The sequence below is a fragment of the Euleptes europaea genome, chromosome 2 (assembly GCF_029931775.1).
Source record: "Euleptes europaea isolate rEulEur1 chromosome 2, rEulEur1.hap1, whole genome shotgun sequence".
In the NCBI taxonomy this organism is placed as follows: Eukaryota; Metazoa; Chordata; class Lepidosauria; order Squamata; family Sphaerodactylidae; genus Euleptes; species Euleptes europaea.
This window is the reverse complement of record NC_079313.1, coordinates 123,626,026-123,649,624: the sequence shown is the minus strand read 5'-3', so window position 1 is coordinate 123,649,624 and position 23,599 is coordinate 123,626,026. Positions and strand designations below refer to the sequence as shown.

At 45.1% G+C, this 23,599-nt stretch overlaps 1 protein-coding gene across 2 annotated transcripts in view; it reads right to left on the bottom strand.

The window, feature by feature from the left end:
* Positions 1-1,414: 1,414 nt before the first annotated feature.
* Positions 1,415-23,599, bottom strand: part of RTF2 (replication termination factor 2) — a 73,356-nt gene continuing 51,171 nt past the window's right edge. The window contains exons 6-9 of one of the 2 annotated variants that reach the window (XM_056844979.1): positions 13,743-13,856; positions 4,993-5,047; positions 3,555-3,647; positions 1,415-1,636 (exon numbers count right to left, since the gene is read on the bottom strand). In XM_056844979.1, coding sequence (XP_056700957.1) covers positions 1,446-1,636; positions 3,555-3,647; positions 4,993-5,047; positions 13,743-13,856 — 453 coding nt within the window. In that variant the 3' untranslated portion in view covers positions 1,415-1,445. The remainder of the gene's footprint in view (positions 1,637-3,554; positions 3,648-4,992; positions 5,048-13,742; positions 13,857-23,599) is intronic. The other variant, XM_056844980.1, reaches the window with a different exon arrangement.

Genomic DNA, 23,599 nt, shown 5'->3' with positions numbered 1-23,599 from the left:
AATCTCGGCCACTCTTCAGGGTTAAAGGCCCTTCTCAATTTTTCTGTGATTACACACCTGGGTGCAAAACTGGGCAACAAATCATGTTGTTTGGTGGTTCTTACCTGACAGAACATATGCAAAGTCTAATTTTCTTAGAGGAACAAGTTGCAGGTAGAAGAGTGGCTGAAGAGGGTGGAAAGGGCCAGTAACCTGAGGCTGGATTGGAGACACACAGCAAAGTGGGGTGTGGTCCATGGATGATGGGGGAGCAAGGATTGGAGAGGGTTCAAGAGAAGGAAATCTCAAGAAGCTGCCTCGAAAAACAGTGCAGTTACTTCAGAGTGGAGGGAAGACAGTATGGTATAGCCCTCTCTTTTCAGGTCTTGGAAGCCAAGAAGGATTGAGATGTGGATGGCAGATCAACCAAGGAAGGCAATGGCAAACCCCCCTGTGCTTCTTACTTGCCTTGAAAGCCCCCGATAGGGTCGCCGTAAGCCAGTTGCAACTCTTCAGTACTTACATACGTACTTAAGCATGGCGCAGTGGATGTGAAAAGTCAGCATGAGACATTCAGGAAAATAAACAAGCAGGCACAGGCTACGCAAATGAAAACTGCACTGAGAATAATCCCTGCAGCAAAGAAGTTCCATTTGTCTTTGGAATTATTTGGGGGGGGGGTGGGGGAGAGGACAGCATCAATTAAGCACACCACACTTTAGGAAACTTGGGATTACACCGTGTTTTATTTGTAAGGAGAAAGACAGGGACAAGAATGGAAATGGAATATTCAGCAACACCCCACGCCTGAGAAACTGGGAGGAGATATCCCTGTTACTAGTGGAACAGCCAGTACAGAGCCTGCAATGCTGCTTATCACTCTGCTAAAAAACAGCCCCCAGCCCTCTCGAACTCTGGAGTATTGCAGATGGGAAATTAGGACTCATTAAAGTAATTTTTTGGTACAGAAAAGGGCTAGTCTAATGTCCTGTTTGTTGGAACCTTCTCAGATTGCTAGTTTTGAAGAAAAACTGGGCAAGAAGGGTGTCCGTATGTAGCTGGACCCCTATCTTACTTTTCTGGGTCTCCGGCCTACAATTTCCAACACAAACAGGGCTGTAGTGATATTGGGTGGTGGCTACACAACCTGGGTGCAGGAATCCCGTCTTCTGTTTCTGTACTAATATGATGCGCGTGCCCCAATTATGAAAACAAAGCAGGGCCAAGTAAAATCATTGAATGAATACGTCAGTCATGAGAAAGGGTAATAGGTGCTTAAAGACTGCCGCTTCAAATAGCCTCTTCTGAAAACAAGCAAAGCCAGTCTGAATAATGTTTTATTTCTTATCCACATCAGCTACTTTTGAATTTACAGATCCCTTGGCAAGCTGCACAAAACTAGATTACAAAGACCTTCCTTGTCAGGGGGAAAGCAGGACTTGCTAGGAATCACGGACTGGACTGCTTCAGAAATAGTAAGCTGTGTGAGTAATCCAATTGGAAGACTGTTCCTTGGAGCGTTTGGCCGAGCTGTGGGAAGTAAAAATAGACTTGTATGCTTCTGATTTCTCTTCCTTATTTGTAGCAGATCGCTTGAGGGGCCCAGATGCATTTTTGCTGCCTTTTCCAGATGAAGACAACGTGCTTTCTTCAACTGCTGCAGAAAAAAAAACACAAAAAAACAAATGGCAAATGTGAGTCAGTGGTCAAACTGCACGCATATGCAGACAGATGACACAGATAAGACTACATTTTAGGGCTAATTTGGATAGGCCCTAAGATAGGTTCACGTTGCAAAGACTGTTGCAATCTTAACATAAGTAATAATCGATTTTTTAAAACAAAAATATACAAAGACCATACATAATTTACTCATATAAGAACCAAGCAGATCCCAAAATTGAACTTAGATGTATCTTCTTACATTTCAATTTTTGTGCATATTCAGCATGGACATCCAACAAAAGTGATTGGGGACGGGCCGTGGCTCAGTGGTAGAGCATCCGCTTGGCATGCAGAAGGTCCCAGGTTCAATCCCCAGCATCTCCAGTTAAAGGGACTAGGCAAGTAGGTGATGTGAAAGACCTCTGCCTGAGACCCTGGAGAGCTGCTGAGTAAACAATACTGACTATGATGGACCAAGGGTCTGATTCAGTATAAGCTCCATGTGTTCATGTGTTCAAGTAATAACTGTGGAAATTCGAATGGTTCCTGGAACAAGGGAACTATAGGGTTCATGATCTACAATGAAACTTTCCAAGTTGGCTTAAAAATGGAACCTGGTTAGTGTCAGCTATAGTTATGGCTAGTACCAAGTTTGCCACAGTTAAAGCTAGCAGGAGAAGGGTGTAGTGTTTGTGTGTCTCTGTGTGATGCCTAAGAAGGGAGAGGGTGGCAGCCGTAACCCTATGGCCCACTCTGACCCTTTAATCTTGGCTAAGGAATGTGTTGTGTTACGGACTGGATCCAGCCAGGTTTTCCCTTGGTGGAAAAAAGGAGGGCGTCTTTGTCTCCTTTGACTACCAAAAAGGGACTTGTCGGTTTCATGGGACTCATTGATTTGAACTATGTAAATCCACTTTCAGTCTCAGTGAGAAAAGTGGACTATAAATAAAGTAAACAAATAACAGTCCATGTGAAGAGACATCTAACAAGTACAGTGTGGGTCAATACAATCACTATGAAGAAACATTAAGAATGTGAGAACATAAGAAAGGCCATGCTGGATCAGACCAAGGCCATCAAGTCCAATAGTCAGTTCACACAATGGCCAACTAGGTGCCTCTAGGAAGCCCACAAACAAGACAACTGCAGAAGCATTGTCCTGCCTGTGTACCACAGTACCTAATAGAATAGGCATGCTCATCTGATCCTGGAGAGAATAGGTATGCATGATGACTAATATCCATTTTGACTAGTAGCCATGAATAGCCCTCTCCTCCATGAACATGTCCACTCCCATCTTAAAGTCTTCCAAGTTGGCAGCCATCACCACATCCTGGGCAGGGGGTTCCACCATTTAACTATGCGTTGTGTGAAGAAATACTTCTTTTTATCTGTTTTGAATCTCTCCCCCTACAGCTTCAGCAGATGACCCCAAGTTCTAGTATTATGAGAGAGGGAGAAAAGCTTCTCCCTGTCCACTCTCTCCATACCATGCATAACTTTATAGACCTCGATCATATCTCCCCTTAACCACCTTTTTTCCAAGCTAAACAGACTTAAGCGTTTTAACCGTTCCTCATAGGGCAGTTGGCTCTGATCATTTTGGTTGCTCTTTTCTGCAGCTTCTCAAGCTCTGCAATAATATTGAATGAGCAATGTAGTACTGGGACTTCATAGTACAGGGAGGGACAAAAGCCATGTGAGACGAGGGCTGCAGTGAAGAGGAAAACTGGGTGAAGTTAAGCCAAAAAGGTGGGCAGGGTGCAACCCTCGGTCTGTACCAGCTCCAAGTAGATTCCTGGACAAAGTTTCCTGGACGTATATTTGACCCCAAGTGTTATACAAAGGATTGTTCACATTGTTATGGGATGTAGGGTTTATGACACTGTGTTTGGGAAGTATATACTAACCTGTACCCTTGCAGAAGGCAATGTTCCTCTTTTCTCCAGAAATAATGGTTGTGGCGTCCTTTCCTGTATTTGCTGTCGATGGTCCAGGTGAATCTTTTTTTAAAAAAGTAAAGGACAGAAGGGGTATGTGGCAGGAGATTAAAGATAAAGAAGCAAGCTGCATCCTATTAAAATCAGTGGCAAAGCTCATGTATCACAGGCACGCCGCCCCCCCCCCCCAATATTATTACTGAAATGGATATCCTGCTTTTCTGCCCAAAGGCTCTGAAAGCAGCTTTTAAAATAAATCAATGGGGGTTACCGCACTTGTATTCCCAGCGATGTATTAAGAGTTTGAAAATGTTATAAAAAATACTGTTCGCACTTTCTATGTATTCCCACCGACGTATTAAGAGTTTGAAAACGTTACAAAAAATACTGTTCGCACTTTGTTTGGCCCCTTTAGCTGTGAAGACGTCTTCCAACCATTTATAAGCCGTGGTATCCAAAAACCCTTTTAAAGCGATGTTATTTATAACATTTTCAAACTCTTAATACATCACTGGGAATATAAAGTGTGGTAACCCCCAAAGGCACAGGCATGCGGACGGAGAGCGATGTCACCAAAGACGGTGAAACCACAGATACTAGGCAATAGGTTCTTATCACTTCTGAACAGCAACAAGCGAGTTGTGCTGGCTTCGGACGGGGTGGGGGGAAATCATTTGTTTTTAAAAAGCAGCGCAATACGGTTGACTATTTGCAAGGGAATGTGAACCTACACTGCAACAGAAGCACAGTTTGGAGGAACGGTGCTTGGACCCTCTTCAACTCAACTGAAAAACAGTTCTGCAGTTGTTGCATTCGAGGGAATAAGGTTGATAGAGGGAGGAGGGAACCAATCCCTCTTTTGATCACCAAAAATGCTATGTGCAGGATGTGGGGACTCACATGGACAAAAGCAAGGTAAGACAAAGGCTGCAGCGAGGAACGGAACTGGGAAAAATTGGGTGGGAAAGCCGGTAGGAGCCAAATCAGCAACCTGAAAAGATTACAACTTGAGACTGCTGAATGTGAGTTCATTCACAAATTCAGAGAATGGACCCCTAGGTCTGAATAGGGACAGGATTCTTATCTCACTAAAGATGCTAATTTTCTGCCCATAGGCATTTCTTCCCTGCTCTAATCAAGCCGGATTACCTTTGTAGCCTGGTTCCTTTCTTTGCAACACCCCTCCCTGACCTTCAGACTGGGATATAAGGGCTCAAGGATCTCCATCCCTACTTTTAACTGATAAGGAAGCTTGGCCTCTTGAAAGCTTATACCCTGAAACTCTTGTTGGTCTCTAAGGCACTTCTGGACTTGAATCTAGCCCTTCTGCTGCAGACCATCTCAGCTGCCCTCTGAAACGGCACCTAGAAAGAGGCTTTGTTGCAGCTCCTCGTGACAATCGCCTTACCTTCGACAACACTGGATTTCACAACGGTCTCTGCCGCCTTTGGCTTCTTGGGTTTCTGAAACAACAGAGGCCAACATGAGGATATCTGAGAGGCTCCAATACTGACAACATCTCAGCATGCATTTGATAATTAGAAAAATCTTACATCCTGCTATGTTTTATACAGAGGACTTTGTTCTGTGTACTTACTCTGTGCTTTTCATATTACACCAGATGTGTGTATGTGTGTGTGTGCCTTCAAGTCACAGCTGACTTATGGTGACCGTGTAGGGTTTTCATGGCAAGAGACTTTCAGAGGTGGTTTGCCAGTGCCTTCCTCTGCATAGCAACCCTGGAATTCCTTGGTGGTTCCCATCCGAATACTAACCATGGCTGATCCGACGAGATTGGGCTTTACCATGCCGCCTTCCCTCCCACACCAGATATCTACTTGGTTGAAATGAGGCTGGTCGGCCACATTGCACTGCTGTGGGTGCCTACTGACTGCTCCCTGGATGTGGACCTATGAGATACAGGGAAGCCACAGGCCAAAGAGGAAGACTCTTCCCTTAAGAATAAAGGGTGCACCAACCTTCTCCAAGTGTTTTGCAAAATCTCTTAAGCCTTGCAACAAATATTAATGTTCTTCAGCAGCTGGAGAAATCAGCCCTATATGCCATGTAATTAAGAAAAAACGATGTGGCTGTTATAATCAGTATATTCTCAAAGGAACATTTCATCCCATCTGCCTCTCAAAGGAGACTTTTCTTTGGGGTCCCCTACTGTCTGAGGACCCTGACCTGGATTGCCCAGGCTAGCCTGATCTCGTCAGATCTCAGAAGGTAAGCAGGGTTGGGCCTGACTAGTAATTGCATGGGAGGCCACCAAAGAATCCCAGGGGCGCTCTGCAGAGGAAGGCAATGGCAAACAGCCTCTGTTAGTCTCCTCCCTGGAAAACCCCATATGGGGTCACCATAAGTCAGCTGTGACCTGATGGCATCTTCCACACACACATTGTCTGAGGACCCAGGTGTAACAAAGGAGCATGAGTTTCTTTGTAGTGGATTCCTACTGTGGAACATCTTTACTGATGTGACAGACAGCCTCTAGTTCTGCCCTCCAGGCACCCCAAGCCAATCCCTGCCCTCAGGTGGAGTAGGCAGATACTAAGCGACATCAGCCAATGAGATGCTGTGGAACCTGGGGGGGGGGAGTTAAGAGGAGGGAAAGTCTGTCCATCTCAGGTGGGGCTTGGGGAAGCAACAGAGAACCAGGGGAAACTGTCTTCTGAATAGTTAGTTACTTAGGCTTCCCCAAGTGATGGAAAAGAAAGGTATATAGGGCTCAGGATAAAGAGGCAGGAATAGAGCAGGTATTCTGTGTTACCAGGGGGAATAGTAGGTTAGGGACTTGTGAGGAGATTGAGGGAAATATCCCAAGTAGGGGTGCCAGGTCCATCCTGGCAACCGGTAGGGGGCAGGGCTTAGAGGGGGCTGGACTTCCCAGAAGTGGGAGGGTGGCCTAGGCCACACAGCTGCAAACATGGTGAAATCACTTTCAGCATCCACCAGAAGCAATATAATCGTAGTGACACTCTGGTATTTGGGCAAGAACTCTATGGTAAAAAATAGCTTCTACCATAGAGTTTTTGAGCAAATACCAGAGCGTTGTCGCAACACGATGATGTCACTTCTGGTACATGCTGGAAGTATTGTCACTGCACTGCTGGCGACAACGGCCTAGATCTGCTCCACTGCTGGTAGGCCCCTTACCGCTGGCCAGCTGATTGGTGATGGTGGAGGTGGCGCCTAGGGGATCCCCCACCTCCAGCAAAGGGCTGGCAACCCTAACCCCAAGAGACAAGCTAATCCTATTTCAATAGGCTGAGATTCTTGGGTTTAAGGAGGAGTTCCAAATGAAATAACTCATTCTCTCTGACAAACACTCTCTCGGTTAAGCTGTGGGTGTGTGAAACCATAATTGTTTTCAAGCAGAGTTCTGCTGTCCCTTGCTGTAAATAACCAACAACGTATTACATTTGTTGCCTTATCCACCAAACCACTAGGAAGTTATCAAGATCTGAGTGGGGATGCCCCTGCAGGTCAGGTGAAATGGAAGGTATAAATCTATTACGAGGGAATCCGTTAGAAGCTAATTCTTCCTCTCATTAACACAATGGAATCCAGTCCGGAGGAAGAGAAAATGAAATTCCTCTTACGGGAGGGAGACTCTCAGTGTTATTTACAGGAAGCCAAATATTGTTCTGCAGCAATTAAAATCCGCTCGGAAAAGGTTACTAGTGTTAATAAGGTTAATTTTAATTGATATAATTTTATCTGTATTTTTTACAAAGACAGTGTTTTATCATGTAATGGGCTTTATTGACAAGGTTTTTTATCTTTTCTGGCTAATGCCATAATAATAAATCTCTCTCACTAAAACACTAAGCATTGAACCCTTCTAAAGATGAGACAATAACCTTGGGCGAAAACGCATGGGAGGTTTTGCTTTGGATTTGCTGCTCTCTAGATGCACATTTCCCCATCTGAATTCTCAAAACTCTGCAAGGGGGGTTATTTTTGAGTTCTGAGAAGTTGGCTGGGGGAAATGTGCATTTAAAGAGTGGCAAATCCAAGGCAAAATCTCCCATGCATTTTCACCCCTTATTTTTTTGTTGTGAAAAGAAAATGTTGGTGTGAATCATTCCAGGAGAAGGGGAGGGGAAACAGTAGAAATTACCTCAGATTCCCATTCTAACTCCCCAGACATCCTCTGTAACAGCAGCACACAATCCAGCACAGTGACTTGTCAACAGAGCCTTACTGATCCCCTGCAACCCACATCATAACTAAAATCAACTCGGCCACAGCTGCCGGAAGGTGTGACGGGGTGAATGGGGTGAATGGGGAGCTGAGAAGGCAGCTGGCCATCACAACCGGCTGGCTCTGTTGGGGTGGCATGGTGGAACCTTCTCATTTGTGCTGCGGCTGGGTTGTGAAGAGGCTGCAGCTGTAATTACTATTTGTATATTGCTGATGGTCACTAACCAAGATGCCCGTCTTTGGCTTGCCTAATGAACTATAATTATTTTTTTCCCAAAAGCCATAAAACCAGAACTCCATCTCCAAACATCTGTTGACTACATTAGTTTTCATTAGACAAGAGTTTGTGATGCTCCTTGAAGCAGATTGTCGCCTGTTACAATAAGCACCCGGTAAAATTGGACACGTTTCCATGGGTGTGTGTGTTGTGAGAGTAATTCAAATGTCTGACGCTTATAATTGAGTGCCTTACGCACACAGCATCCAGGGGCCGTGGCTTAGTGGTAGAGCCTCTGCTTGGAATGCAGAAGGTCCCAGGTTCAATCCCCGGCATCTCCATGTAAAGGGACTAGGCAAATAGGTGATGTGAAGATCTCAGCCTGAGTAGACAATACTGACTTTGATGGACCAAGGGTCTGATTTAGTGTAAGGCAGCTTCATGCGTCCATGTGTCCAGGCGGGATTCACTGGGGAAGGCCTGGTATCTCAAGTTGTATAATTCCTCAGTACTTTTGCCTTTTTGATGGTCAGTTGTAATACTGCTTTGGCACTTTCTGTTTTCACTGTCATCAGTAGTCCTTTCAAGTCTTGCCCAGATACAACCCCATATATTTAGTCTGAGTTAGATATCTCACCTTTTGAAAGGCCTCCGTCCTTTAGACCCCAAAATTTACACAGCAAAGAGGTGACCAACAGCAAAGTCAACAAACAAGAGAGAGACCCTCTTTTGGAAAGACTGGGCAAATATTCCAAAAGCTGAGAGGGCCTCCATAATTGTGAATGAAGAGGGAGGGGGCTAAGGAGAAATATATGCAGGGATGGAAGCAGGTAGGCAGGCTAGTAAAGGCAGGGAGCCATGTGCCTCATGCATTCCGCGGGCTGACGGGAATGACTGTCACGCTCATAAATATCCGGCCATATTTATTATTCTCTTACAATTATTACAATGGGGGGGGGTGAAGTGAGATCCTTGCATTTTAGTTATTATTTTACAAGCATATCCTAAAGGCAGAATGGGTCCCACTTCAAAAAGGACGAGACATACCGAATTACACATGCCTCAAAGATAACCATCTAATTTGTAAGGCAGGGTGGCGTGCATCCTATTAATCCCATCATCAAAGTTGGGAGCTTTCCCCCAGCGTATGGAGCCTTCCTTTAACCTGTGGCCCTTCTTCTGGTGGAAGAGCCATTTAAGTCACAGGAAAGCTTTGGGGAACAAAGGCATTTAACCAGGGGTGTCGAACTCATTTGTTACAAGGGGCCGAATATGACATAAATGTCACTTGGTTGGGACGGGCCATGCCGTGCCAGCCCAGATCGAGACTGGGGGGATGGCTTTCTCCGCTGGCTCGTGGGCCGGATAAGAGATCTCAAGGGGCTGGATCCGGCCACAGGCCTTATGTTTGTCACCCCTGCATTAAACTGTGCTGAGCAGAGAGGTAGCATACACAACACAAATGTTTGTCCATGTTTCATCCAGCAGATGGCAGCAAAGAACTGAGAGAAAGGAAGACTAGCTAGTAAGGGTGAGGAAGACTGGTTTCTTCCCGCCCTTCTGCTGCCCCTTTGTCTTCTCCTCAGGCGAGGTAACTGAGAAGGACATTATGTACTTAGTGCAACCTGAACATTTCTGCTGCTTGCTGGAATCAGACGGCTGCTTCGGATGTTACATAGCCTTTTGCATTCTGAAAGCACTTGCCGGGAAACAGAAAACGGTCCAAAGTACACATCTTTGCAAGGCTTGGGAGGAGTCAGGTGCAAGACGGAGGATCCGCATACGCCACCAAACTCCTTCAGTCTCACCCGCCGTACAGAACTCATTCTTTGGGCTTTCGATTTCTGACCGGATTGCAGCCGCTTTCTGGCCCCCTTCCTTAACAACGAGTTTTGCGAGCGCAAACAGAGAAATGTTAACGCCAGAAACGGCCGACAGAACACAAAGAAGTAGAATGCTGGTAGAAGATAATGGGGACACAACTGAAGTCGTAGCAGTCAGTATCACAGTGGGTAAAAAACCAAGGAGATGCTTTGTGTCTAAAACCTTTGGCTCTAAAAGGGTAAGGGGAGGGGTCGTGGCTCAGTGACAAGAGCACCGGCTTGCATGCAGAGGATCCCCAGTTCAATCCCTGGCATGTTCAGTTAAGAGTCAGGGAACAGGAATGTGAAAGATTCTCCACCTGAAACCCTGTAGAGCTGCAGCCAGTCTTAGACAATACCCATAGTCTCATTCAGTATAGGGCAGCTTCTAGTGTGTTTAAGAAAAGCCCTGCTGGATTCGACCAGCCGTCTACCTCGTCCAGCAACCTGTTCCAGGATCAGAGGGCCTGTCCCAACTTCTGACCCTTCAAGCTGTATGACGCCACCAGGCATGGATCTGGGGGAAGGAGCGCCCGGGGATGGGGGAGAGAGGGAGGAGGAAGGGGTGTGCCATGACCCACTGGAGCCAGGTGTTGATGGCTGCCCTCGCAGAAAGAAAGAGAAGGAGAGCAGTGGCCGGCACGAGCTGGGAGTGGGCGGAAAACACACGCTTCAGTTGGGCCACGGGCAGGCAGCTGTGCCCGTGCCGCAGTGCAGCGGCGTTCCCTCTCCCCATGCCCGTGCTTCCCATACCTGCACTGGCGCCCTCCCTCTCCTTGCACCCGGGGCAAGTGCCCCCGCCAAACCCCTCCCCCAGGATCTGGCCCTGGATGCCACCACCGTCCACATTTTGCGGCTCGGGGGAGACAGGCAAGAAACCTCTCACCCTCTTTGTGTGGACCCAGAAAAGTAGCAAAACCAGGAATTGCATTCAGCCTTGCTAGATTGGTGCCTTATTACTTCTAAGACAGGCAGGTGACAGTGTTAGGTCATCCCATGGTCATTCTCTCCATGATCAGAGGAGCGTGGCTATTATATTAGGTGCTTTGGAACGCAGGCAGGATGGTGCTGCTGCAGTCATCTTGTTTGTGGGCTTCCTAGAGGCACCTGATTGGCCACTGTGTGAACAGACTGCTGGACTTGATGGACCTTGGTCTGATCCAGCATGGCCTTTCTTAAGTTGTCATCCCCATTTCTATGGAGGTACCTAAGTCTTTTTGGATGTACAGTCTCTTCCCAAGTTGGCTTAAAAAAAAAAAAAAAAAAGACTCAGGAGTGGCTCTTGGGCAAAGATACAACCCGTGCAACTATCTTCCCACCACAAAAGAGCCAAGCAGCAGAGTACGCTTGGGTGGCACCTGGCCTCCAGAGTGGAAACTTTTTTTTACCATAGTACCGAACGTGAACGTTGCTGGCCTCAAACAGGAAGCCAGATTCAAATCTGAAAGAGGATCTTTATAGGGGAAAAGTCAGACTTCATAGGGTTTAAAAAAAACACATTTACGCCAGAACGTGTGACAGTAACCATAAAACCACAGTGGTTATTGTTACAAAAAGCCTGCTTCACTGAACCGGTTAGGGACACGAGTAGGAGGAGAGAGATGGGTTCTGGTACAGTAACACTGGAGGCTGGAGGCCTCCTTCATCTGAAAGTGCTGCAAGTCCTTCTGTCAGACCAGAATTTAGTTGCTGGGCTTAAGCCAAATGGCTCTACCCTATGACAATATGATATGTGGAGCAAGGGTGGGATCCAGGGAGAGAGAAGAAGAAGAGTTGGTTTTTATATGCCGACTTCCTCTACCACTTAAGGAAGAATCAAACCAGCTTACAATCACCTTCCCTTCCCCTCCCCACAACAGACACCCTGTGAGGTAGGTGGGGCAGAGAGAGTGCGGCTAGCCCAAGGTCACCCAGCTGGCTTCGTGTGTAAGAGTGGGGAAACCTACCCAGTTCACTCAGCTGCTCATGTGGAGGAGTGGGGAATCAAACCCAGTTCTCCAGATCAGAGCTGTCATTGATGCTATTGGTCCCCTCCACCTAGAGTTGCCAACCTCCAGGTAATAGCTGGAGATCTCCTGCTATTACAACTGATCTCCAGCCAACAGGGATCAGTTCACCTGGAGAAAATGGCCGCTTTGGCAATTGGACTCTATGGCATGGAAGTCCCTCCCCTCCCCAAACCCCGCCCTTCTCAGGCTCTGCCCCACAACCTCCCACTGGAGTGAAGAGGGACCTGCCAACTCTATCTCCACCCCAGGTGCTTTTCCATCTGTGGGGGTGATTTTGAGTGAAATCAAAAACCAGCAGGAGCCCCTAGGGTAACAGCAAAATGTTGGGAAACCCCAGAACATTTAACAATACATTCTTGGTATTCTGAACTGTGGCAAACAGCTATGGCAGAAAAATTGACACATCAACTTAAGAGTAGTCAAAGGTAAAATTAAAATATCAGATTTCTACAAAACGTGGCATGATTGTATTTCATATACGAAATCAGAAAGGTATTCAACATCTATCTAAGCCCTTTCTCAGATTATGGAAAAGTAATTAAGTATAAAATATATAAAGAATTGTGTTTTTTTTAAAATCCCCCCCGCCATTAGTGAATTCCTCTCTTACGTGTAATTGTAAGATAAATGCGTTAAATACTAAGCCCTCTGTCAATAATCTGATTCAACTTCATGTATTTTTTTGTTTTGTTGTTATATTGTTTCTATGTTTGTATTTTTAAAGGTTTTTTGTTTTTGTTGTTTGTTTGGGTGGTGGTTTTCTGTTTGAAAAATTAATTGAAATTAAAAAAAAAACCAGGAGAAGCTGCTTGTGGTTAAGAAGAAAGCACTGGAGAAATGTCCCTTAGGACTATATTTAAGGTCTCATTTCAGACTGAGAGTGGGAGCAGGGAGCCAGAATGTCCCCGGTTCAAGGCTCACAGCAGCCACAAACTCCTGAAGTTGTTCTATAAAGCAAGAGGGCTCCATCAGAGGGAACTTTCCCCAAAGAAAGCCATCACTGAGTTAACTGGACCCAAGTCAGCCTTCTCAACTAAGAACAAGAGACATGCCTGGCAGGGTCAGACTAAGCGCAACCGCCTTTGCAAGGGTTTCAGTGTAGGAAATATCCTGGCTGCTGGCCAGCGGTCCATTTCAGGAGGACTCATCTGCGCTCATCTGCCGCCTGCCCCACGCCTATTATATTAGGTGCTGTGGAACACAGGCAGGATGCTGGTGCCATCATCTTGTCTGTGGGCTTCCTAGAAGCACCTGGTTGGCCACTGTGTGAACAGACAGCTGGACTTGATGGACCTTGGTCTGATCCAGCATGGCCTTTCTTACATTCTTATCTTATTTATTCAACAAGATAGTCTATTCTGAGCACTAGGAGGGAAGCAGCAAGATTCTTTAGTTGGGTTTAAGAGTGAAGTAATTCAAGGCATTCACTTGTTTAAAGCCGGTTTTCCAAAAAATATTCAGTGTCTTAAACTAAATTAACACTGATAAATGCTATATTCCAGGTAAGCTGTGGGGTTTTTTCCATAATATTGGGGGCGGGGGGAGTACACGTGTGACGAAATACCTTGAAGCAAATCCTGACTGCCTGTGTAGATGCCACAGACAACATGTGTGTGTGCATGCTGTCAAGTCACAGCTGACTTATGGCGACCCCGTAAGATTTTCAAGGCAAGTGACTTCGGAGGTGGTTTGCCATGGCCTGCCTCCACGTGGGCTGAGAGAGTTCTGATAGAACTGTGGCTGGCCCAAGGTCACCCAGAAGGCTTCATGTGGAGGAGTGGGGAATCGAACCTGGCTCTTCAGATCAGAGCCCACAGCTCTTAACCCCTACACCACACTGGCTATTATACAGATAACATACCTTTCCCAGTTTGCTCTTAAGCCTTCTGTCTTCCATTCTTTTCTTCAGCAATTCTACATCCTCTTTCGTTCCATTAAGTACAATCACATCATCGTTTTCAAAAGGAACACCACACTGTAATGAGACAAGAACAAGAGTAAACAATAGAATCTTCATATGATCTCAATTACATACTTTATGCTTTTTTTTAAAAAAGTACAAATTCAAATCAATGCTTTTAACAGAAAGCTGTCTGACCCTGTATAGATGATGCACCCACAGACAAACTAGGGGTTTCTACATACTTGGGTGGACTTTCCAGATAAGCAAAAGATTTTAAACTTAACCAAAAGAACAAATGGATAAGTCCTAAATATTTTTCCTGATGAGGACTAAATATGCTCCAAAAAGACGGAATGTTGAGAGTTGATTAAGGGTCAGTCAAAGAATGAAAAGACAGAAGGAGAAATCAGCCTGGTCAAACCTTTGAAAGTTTAGATAATCTTGGAGTGGAAATCTGGGGAGGAGGGAGTTCCAAATTGACCCTTCCTCCACGATTCCTCACAAGTGCCCCCCCCTTGTCACCCATTTAACCCAATAAACCACAACTGGTGGATTCAATAAATTACTCATTTCTGAGGAAGTGACCAAACACTCTCTCCCTACACCACACTTATCTACAATAAACACCTTATTTGTGCAAATTAATTAAATGAGAATGGGCAAAATAGGTGGGGGTAAAGTTTATACTAAACAAACAATAAAATCACGTCTTAAAACCATTAAAACCAATTGGTTGCCATTCACCTAGTCTTAGAAGGCAGAGGCACCTGAACCAGAGCCTTGGAAGATGGCCATAATAGTCAGGTGGCCTCATAATACTGTACCTAAGATCAGTAAACTATACATAAAAATATAAGACATATTAGGATTCACATGTATTGCACTGTCACTGACTACACAGCGAAGGAGAAGGAGGAAACCCGGTTCTCCAGATCACAGTCCACCGCTTCAAACCACTGCTCTTAACCACCACCCCATGCAATTCAGGAGATATATAGGGATGGAACAGCAGTGGTGAAGGTTAACAATGATCACTCGCAGGTTTTTCAGATTCAGAGAGGAGTTCGTCAGGGCTGTCCGCTTTCACCGCTCTTATTTATCATAGCGATAGAACAGCTAGCAGAAAGGATAAGAAATAGCGCAAGCATAGAAGGCTATAAGATGAAGGAAGAAGAAATGAAAATTAATTTATTTGCTGACGATATTATAGTTATTACGACAAACCCTAAAGAAGGGATAAAAGAAATAAAGATTATATTAGAAGACTTTGAAAGGTGTTTAAAGCAGGGAGGGAAAGTCCATCATGTCTCTTTACTGTTTTTGCATAATTTATGTTCCTGTCAAGTAACTAAGGACTTGTGTTGCCCAGGGGTGACAACGGCTGCTCTCTCTGCACGAACGCTTTCACTGCTGGAGAAGGGGCCAGAGATTCACCACACCATTTCAGCGTTTTCTCCTAACACAGGAGGGAGAGGCAACAGGGAGCTACAGCGCATGCGGTCTCTCCCCTCTTCCACTAGGCACATCTTATCTTTGCATGCCTGTGACGTGAGGGAAGTGGCAAGAACTCACTGGCTTTCCGAAGAAATGCCTTCCTAGAAAGGATTGTATCAGAAAGGTAAGCTGACCCTTAGAGCTATCTTGAAGTGCTTTCTAATTCTTTCTACACATATCCCAAATTCGGGAGAATTCTTCCGATGCAAACTGCCTCCACAGGAACACTTTAGGCTTTTTCGTATGGAAGCTCTCCCATGGAAAGTGTTTTGATAGCACGGATCACTTGTGTCGTTGTTTCGGTTACGAGCTGGAAGCCAGCGCCAAAGGGAATGTATTTTCCAAAACTTTCTCAAACGGAATCCTCCCCAAGGCATTCCCATCAAGCAGACAGAAAGAGATATAAATAGAGATTGCTCCTCCCTTGTGGGGCTCATTAGAAAAGGGAACATTCATGCCTAGTCCTGGACTTTTTTGTCCACTGCTCTAATGATATGGAAATGTTTGCAGGAGATGGCAAGAAGGGTTGCTGTCTGTGGTGGTGGAAGGGGCCGTCAAGTCACAGCCGACTTATGGCAACCCCTCCTGGGGTTTTCAGGGCAAGAGACGTTAAGAGGTGGTTTGCCAGTGCCTTCCTCTGCGTAGCAACCCTGAACTTCCTTAGTGGTCTCCCATCCCAAGTACTAACCAGGGGTGAACCTGATTAGCTTCTGAGGTCTGATGAGATCAGGCCACTTGGACCATCCAGGTGAGGACCATTGGCACCAGCTTTTAAACATGCACTTAAGGATGTTCCCCCCACAAAGGGACTTCTGCTGCTGAATGTCTTATTATGCCCTTCTCTCCAAAGCGGTTTACATTGTTCTCTTCTCCTCCACAACCAGCTTGAGAGTGCGTTAGGCTGAGAGCATGTGACTGGTCCAAGATGACTCAGCAAGCTTCCATGGCAGAGTGGGGATTTGAACCTGGGTTTCCCAGATCATAGCTGGATATTCTAACCACTACACCTCACTGGCTCTTTCCGCCTGGCTGAATTAGAATCATAGAGTTGGAAGGGACCACCAGGGTCATCTAGTCCAACCCCCTGCACAATGCAGGAAATTCACAACTACCTCCCCCACCACAAACACACCCAGTGACCTCTCCTCCATGCCCAGAAGATGGCCAAGATGCTCTCCCTCTCATGAACTGCCTACGGTCATAGAATCAGCATTGCTGACAGATGGCCATCTAGCCTCTGCTTAAAAACCTCCAGGGAAGGAGCACTTACCACCTTCTGAGGAAACCTATTCCACTGAGGAACTGCTCTGTTAGAAAAAAATTTCTAATGACTAGGAAGATGTCTAATGATTTGATTTGAACTTTTTGGATTTAATTTCAACCCATTGGTTCTGGTCCGACCTTCTGGGGTAACAAAAAACAACTCAGCACCATCCTCTATATGACAGCCCTTCAAGTACTTAAAGACTATTATCATATCCCCTCTCAGTCTTCTCCTCTTCAGACTAAACATACCCAGCTCCTTCAACCTTTCCTCATAGGACTTGGTCTTCAGACCCCTCACCATCTTTGTTGCCCTCCTCTGGACACGTTCCAACTTGTCTACATCTTTCTTAAATTGAGATGCCCAAAACTGAACACAATACTCTAGGTGAGGTCTAACCAGAGCAGAGTAAAGCAATACCATCACTTCATGTGATCTGGACACTATACTTCTGTTGATGCAGCCCAAGATCGCATTAGCCTTTTTAGCTACTACATCATACTGCTGACTCATGTTCAACGTTTGGTCTACTAAGACCCCAAGATTTTTTTTGCACACACTACTGTTAAGACAAGTGTCCCCCATCCCATAATTATGCATTTGATTTTTCCTACCTAAATGCAGAACTTTACATTTATCTCTGTTGAAATGCATTTTATTGGTTTTAGCCCAATTCTCCAGCCTGTCAAGATCATCCTGTATCCTGGCTCTGTTGTTAGTTACTTGTTTGTTGGTCTTGTTTAAGGTTTTAATATTGAGCTTTCTTACTTTTTTATGCCAGTCAGCCTACTGGTTTGTGAGTGGCTTAGAGTCTCTTTTGGGAATGGCAGAAAATAATCGTGAAATATACATTAAATAAATACACCTCGTTTAAAAAATAAAAAACCCTGTAATACTCATTTTTAAAACTTGCAGCAGTCTTTTGCCAAGAATAATCTACTTTGCATTCTATTCTCCCATGTCTAATCCTTGTCCTGCCAATATTTGCATGAATTACAAATGAAAGCAACACTATCTTGAGGACACCTGTGACAGCTGACAGGCGCTAGTGAAAAAAATGCGAGAAAGCTTGACTTAATTCAGGTTTATGGTTTCATTTTGCAGTTTCCTTCCTTCTCCAGCCTCAGTAGCAATTATTTTTCACTTCACTGGATTGAGGCAACAAGCTGTTACGATAGACCCTGGAGGCATAAAGGGACTGAAAGCGCATTTAAGACATTTGCATGTTTCCACTATCAACTTCAGCTATTAGGCAAGAGCATCTTTTGCACTGTTGCTGAGTAAAGACCTATCCCTGAGCCAGGAGATGCATTTTCTTTGTCTACACTTTGGGAGGGGCTGTGGCTCAGTGGTAGAGCATCTGCTAGGCTTGCAGAAGGTCCCAGGTTCAATTCCCCATGCCTACAGTTAAAGGGACTAGGGCAAGCAAGTGATGTGAAAGACCTCTGCCTGAGACCCTGGAGAACGACTGCCAGTCTGAGTAGAGACAATACGGACTTTGATGGACCAATGGTCTGATTCCGTATAAGGCAGCTTCGTGTGTTCATGCGTCCCCTGCTCCTTGGTGTGGTTTCCTCACTCTCCAGAGGCAATGTGCAACTTAGGAGGGGTCTACAACAGTCAGACAATTACAGACGCCTTGAGCTTGAGACAGTATTTTGGCGGCAGGCCCATCCTACCTGAGAGACAGACTGCTAATGTGCACACCTTGAGGGACGGAGCTGTGCCATTCTGGCGGAGTGATGCAGCAAGTCCGTAAGATGCACCTATTGGGGTGGGGAAGGACAGCAGGGCATTTGACTACACAAAGGGCGACTTGAAGAATATTGGTTACAGATAGGCTCTTCTTCATATTCTCAGTGCAGGGACACTAATGGGAGAATAGGAAGCTGACCTAGTTGGGAGCTGCTGAGACCAGAAGAACATGGAGTTGAGCACTGGACTGGTGAAGGCTTCATTGATTCCAGCCAGACACTTTGGGCATAATGCTTCATGAAAACAGATGTCAGAGACCAGGTTGGGGAGGGGCTGTGGCTCAGTGGTAAAGCATCTGTTTGGCATGCAGAAGGCCCCAGGTTCAATCCCCGGCATCTCCAGTTAAAGGGAGAAACCACTTCTGTGGCATCTATTATGGTAGGAAGGGGGAAATGGTGCCTTTCCAGACGGACCTGCTGAAAACGCCCTCTTCCAGCGCAATGCTAGAGCAATAACAAAATAATTTATAACCAACTTGGTAGCACCCACGCAGCGCTACCCTTGGTAGCACCCTTGGAACTTGAGCTTAAAAAAAAAAGGATGCTCAAAGCAGAGAACACTCTAATGGTGACTTGTAAAGCTGATAAACATCATAGGTTATTAGCTTGGCTTCTGAAGACTAATACTCACAGCACTCAGAGGAAAAACAATAGTATGCAGTTACAAATGAGAACACAGAAAAACTCTTCTCGGGAAACAAACAATAGCACTCCCCAGAAAATCCCAGAAATGACTACAGGAGAATTACACAACTTTAAGGTTGACAATGAGGAAATTGAAGACTTACTATTCCTTGGCTCCATCATCAACCAAAAGGGAGACTGCAGCCAAGAAATCAGAAGGAGATTGAGACTGGGAAGGGCAGCCATGAAGGAGCTAAAAAGATTCTGAAGTGTAAGGATGTGTCACTGGCCATCATGTTTAAGTTAATTCATGCCATCGTATTCCCTATTACTATGTATGGGTGTGAAAGCTGGACAATGAAGAAGGCTGACAGGAAGAAAGTAATTCACAGTGAGCTGTGGCTCACGAAAGCTCATACCCTACCAGAAAATATTTTTGTTAGTCTTTAAGGTGCTACTGGACTCTTGCCCTTTTTGACTACTAGGAAGAAAGTAGACTCCTTTGAAATGTGGTGGTGGAGGAGAGTGTTACGGATACTGTGGACTGCCAAAAAAAAAACCAGTGTGTTATAGATCAAATCAAGCCTGAACTGACCCTAGAAGCTAAAATGACTAAACTGAGGCTATTGTATTTTGGTCACATTATGAGAAGGCAAGAGTCAATGGAAACTAGGAAACGTTGAGGGCAGCAGGAAAAGAGGAAGACCCAACAAGAGATGGATTGACTCTATAAAGGAAGCCACAGCCCTCAATTTGCAAGACCTGAGCAAGGCTGTCAAAGATAGGACATTTTGGAGGACATTGATTCAATGGGTTGCCATGAGTCGGAAGCGACTTGACGGCAGTTAACACACACACACAGAAAATACCCAAACTTGATTAAGATGCTCTGATTTCCCTTCCCTTGAGAGGTATAAAGTCCCAGGCAGACTTCAAGAGGTAAGATTTTTGTGAAGAAAAAGACTGAAGAGAGAAGCTTCCTCTGCAATCATCTGAGCATTTGCAAACGGCGCTGGAGAAACTGGTATATAGAGGATACTGGATTCACAAAACAGCCTAATCCCAGTCCTTTGCCAACATCCCCCTCCCTATCAAAATAACCTCTTAGCACATGAAATACAAAACCACTTTTTCTTTTTTTTACAGCTGCCTTAGACTGGGCAAACCAGTTTCAATCCCTTGCTACTCTGCAGGCAGGTGTGACTTAAGATACATTGCTAGTGACAAAGAGGAGTCAAATTGCTCATTGTGCCTTCCAACTGATAAAGGGGGCCGCATCTTTATACAAAGCATGGGTATTGGAGAGTGGTTGAACAGCTTTCCTGTTCCTTAATAATCCAGGAATATAAGGATTTATTGGATCCTCTCCAAAGCAAAGCCTCCTGGAACTTAAATTATTGAACTGTGTGTGTGTTGTATGAATTTAAGGGATGTAGCCAGCTTAATTTTTTCCTTGATTACACTCGGGAATTATATTATCGATCAGAAATGCATTCTACACAACTTTAAAGATATCAGGTCTTTTGCTGACAGAGCAGATTCCCAAGGGATATAAAGTGCAAAGGAGAGATACACATACAATAGGTACAGCAAGGGAGAGTTGGTTTTTATATGCCGACTTTTTCTACCACTTAAGGAACAATCAAACCGGCTTACAATCATCTTCCCTTCCCCTCCCCACAACAGACATCCTGTGAGGTAGGTAGGGTTGAGAGAGCTGTAAGAGAGCTGTGACTAGCCCAAGGTCACCCAGCTAGCTTCATGTGGAGGAGTAGGGAAACCAACCTGGTTCACCAGATTAGAGTCCGCCACTCATATGGAGGAGTGGGGAATCAAACCTAGTTCTCCAGATTGAAGTCCACTGCTCCAAACCACTGCTCAACCACTACACCACGCTGGCTCTCTAGCTAACACAATGGAAAATAAGGCTGCTGTTTGAATATTCACAAAGTGTGCAGCATCTGAAACTGCTGTCTAACACGGCTCATTCTACACCTGTTTTATTTTAGATTTCTGCTCTCCAATTTTTAGATTCATTAAAGAGGGTGATTTGGGCAGGATGTACTTAGTACACTGACATCAGTATATCAACAAGAAATTTATTTTGAGATTGATAAATGGCACTTTCCCAGATATAAATTACATCTGGTCAGTGCTGGTGGTATGGGGATTCAAAGGCTGGCTGTTGGAACAGAGTTCTAAATTATTCTGAACAAATGACAGGGTACTCAATTTCATCAGAACCATGAGAACATTAAATTATTTGGTAGGAAAAGAGAAATTATAACAAGTCTACCTCAGAGGAGCTAAAATAGCAGCTTCTACAGGAATTTTGAAATGGCTTTACAAGATCTGAGATATAGCAATAACATCAAAGAAAATTTACTTTACCCAAGCAAGAGAATGGTCGATTGGCAGGGATCAGTTTACTTACTTCTTAGCTTTTTGGAATGAGCAATTTCAGAACAGTATCAGATTATGCGCTGTTCCCCCCCCCCCCCATGATCTCATTCATAAGAGCTATAATGAGATTCTGGGTTTTGCAATTGATTTATAACCTGATTAACTAACATTAATAAGTGCATTCATGTGGTCATATGCGCGCATGTGAATTGTGTCTTGTATCCTATGCAGCCTGAGTGGATGGTTATCTGATTTGGAGATGGCACATCTTCTACGTCATGGAATTAACTTGGGTGAGCTTTAATGTTTTACTAATGTAGTTATTTAGGACTTAACCTGAGAGACAGTGTGGTGTACACATGAAGCTGCCTTATACTGAATCAGACCCTTGGTCCATCAAAGTCAGTGTTGTCTACTCAGACTGGCAGCAGCTCTCCAGGGTCTCTGGCAGAGGTCTTTCATATCACCTACTTGCCTAGTCCCTTTAACTGGAGACGCCAGGGATTGAACCTGGGACCTTCTGCATGCCAAGCAGATGCTCTACCACTGAGCCACAGCCCCTCCTGCTTAAGATGTTGGACTAGGACCTGGGAAACCCAGGTTCGAATCCCCACTCGCACCATGGAAGCTTGCTGGGAGACCTTGGGCCAGTCACACACTCTCAGCACTGACCCTGGCTGGTATTTGGATGGGAGAGCCACAAGGGATACCAGGGTGAGGTGGAGGCAGGCAATGGCAAACCTCCTCCGAATGTCTCTTGTCTTGAAACACCTATGGGATCGCCATAAATCAGCTGTGACTTTATAGCAAAAAACATCCACAAAGGACTTAACCTAATAATGAACACATGAAGTTGCCTTATACTGAATCAGACCCTTGGTCCATCAAAGTCAGTACTGTCTACTCTGACCGGCAGCTGCTCTCCAGGGTCTCAGGCAGAGGTCTTTCACATCATCTACTAGCCTAGTCCCCTTAACTGGAGGTGCCAGGGATTGAACCTGGGACCTTCTGCATGCCAAGCAGATGCCCTACCACTGAGCCACAGCCCCTCCCCTGGGCTGTGATTATGTCAGACTGCTACATTTCTCCTTCATTGTTAATTTTAAAAGGGTGGCTGTAAAGGCCATTATTACAAACAGTTACATACTAAATTTAATATATGAGAATTACTAACTCATTTCAGAATTATTGGGGGAAATGTACTTAGCTATCTGACACCCAGGGGATAAGAGATCACTAAGCTTCTTCAGAGGCACTTCTCTTACTGCAGATTGTAAAGGCATGCTGCGCAGAGTCTCTAAAGAAGACCAAAGTTGTTGGGCGGGTTTGTAAGGGAGCAAGCAAGTGGTTCTTTATCCCAGGATCCAGATCATTTAAGGCTTTAAAAGCACTTTGATTTGTGCAGGGAGAAAACAGGAAGCTAATATGGTTCCTTTAAGACCAGAGAGAGAGAGATGCTTTCGATCATTTAATGCTCATCAGCAATTTTGCCTTTTTAGAGTCAAAAGAAGCACAGTTATCAATTCTGCTCTGTGGAGGATGTTGGCAGTAGCTGCATGAGTTTCTGATCTCTGACTGGGAGGCCCTAAAAGTAGGAAGATCTTAGTCCTTTTCATGGGTCCTGCTGAATAGCCTGCCACGGAACACAGATTCCTATTCACAAAGGCCGGCACTTGGCAAACAGAGGATGCTTTTACAAGGTACGGCGGCTTCTGGCCGAAGTAAGTTATACATCAGTTGAGAAGAAAGCAGATAGTCACCATTTCCAACATTAGTCATCAGAAATGTTCTCTCAAGGATCCACATTATTTCCATGGTCTATGATGGCAACAGAAGAGTCCAATATGCGTAGTTGGGATGCTGGGGGATCTCAGACGAAGATTCCCTCTAGGCCCTGGCCCCTGCCATCCAGACTTCCTCCAAATATTGTGTGCGTGTTAAGTGTTGCCAAGTGGCTTCCGACAGACTACCCTTGAGGAAGTGAGAGGGGTGCAGTCCTTGAAAACTTTTAGAAGGTACTGTAAGGATACTTTATTCACCAAAACTTTTAATGGAATGAAAGTTGCAGGCGTGACTTTAGGCTGGGGGGGGAGTACTGGGGTTTTATTGTTATGCAGTGACTTGATGTATTTTGTCGCCATGGGGAAATGCGGGATATAAATCTTTTAATAAATATAATAACATGACAGAATTGAGTGATAACATGCAGCCATTTTAACTTCATCGCCAAACTTTCACCTTGCCCAAGGTCTACTTAAATCACAGGACAGGGAACA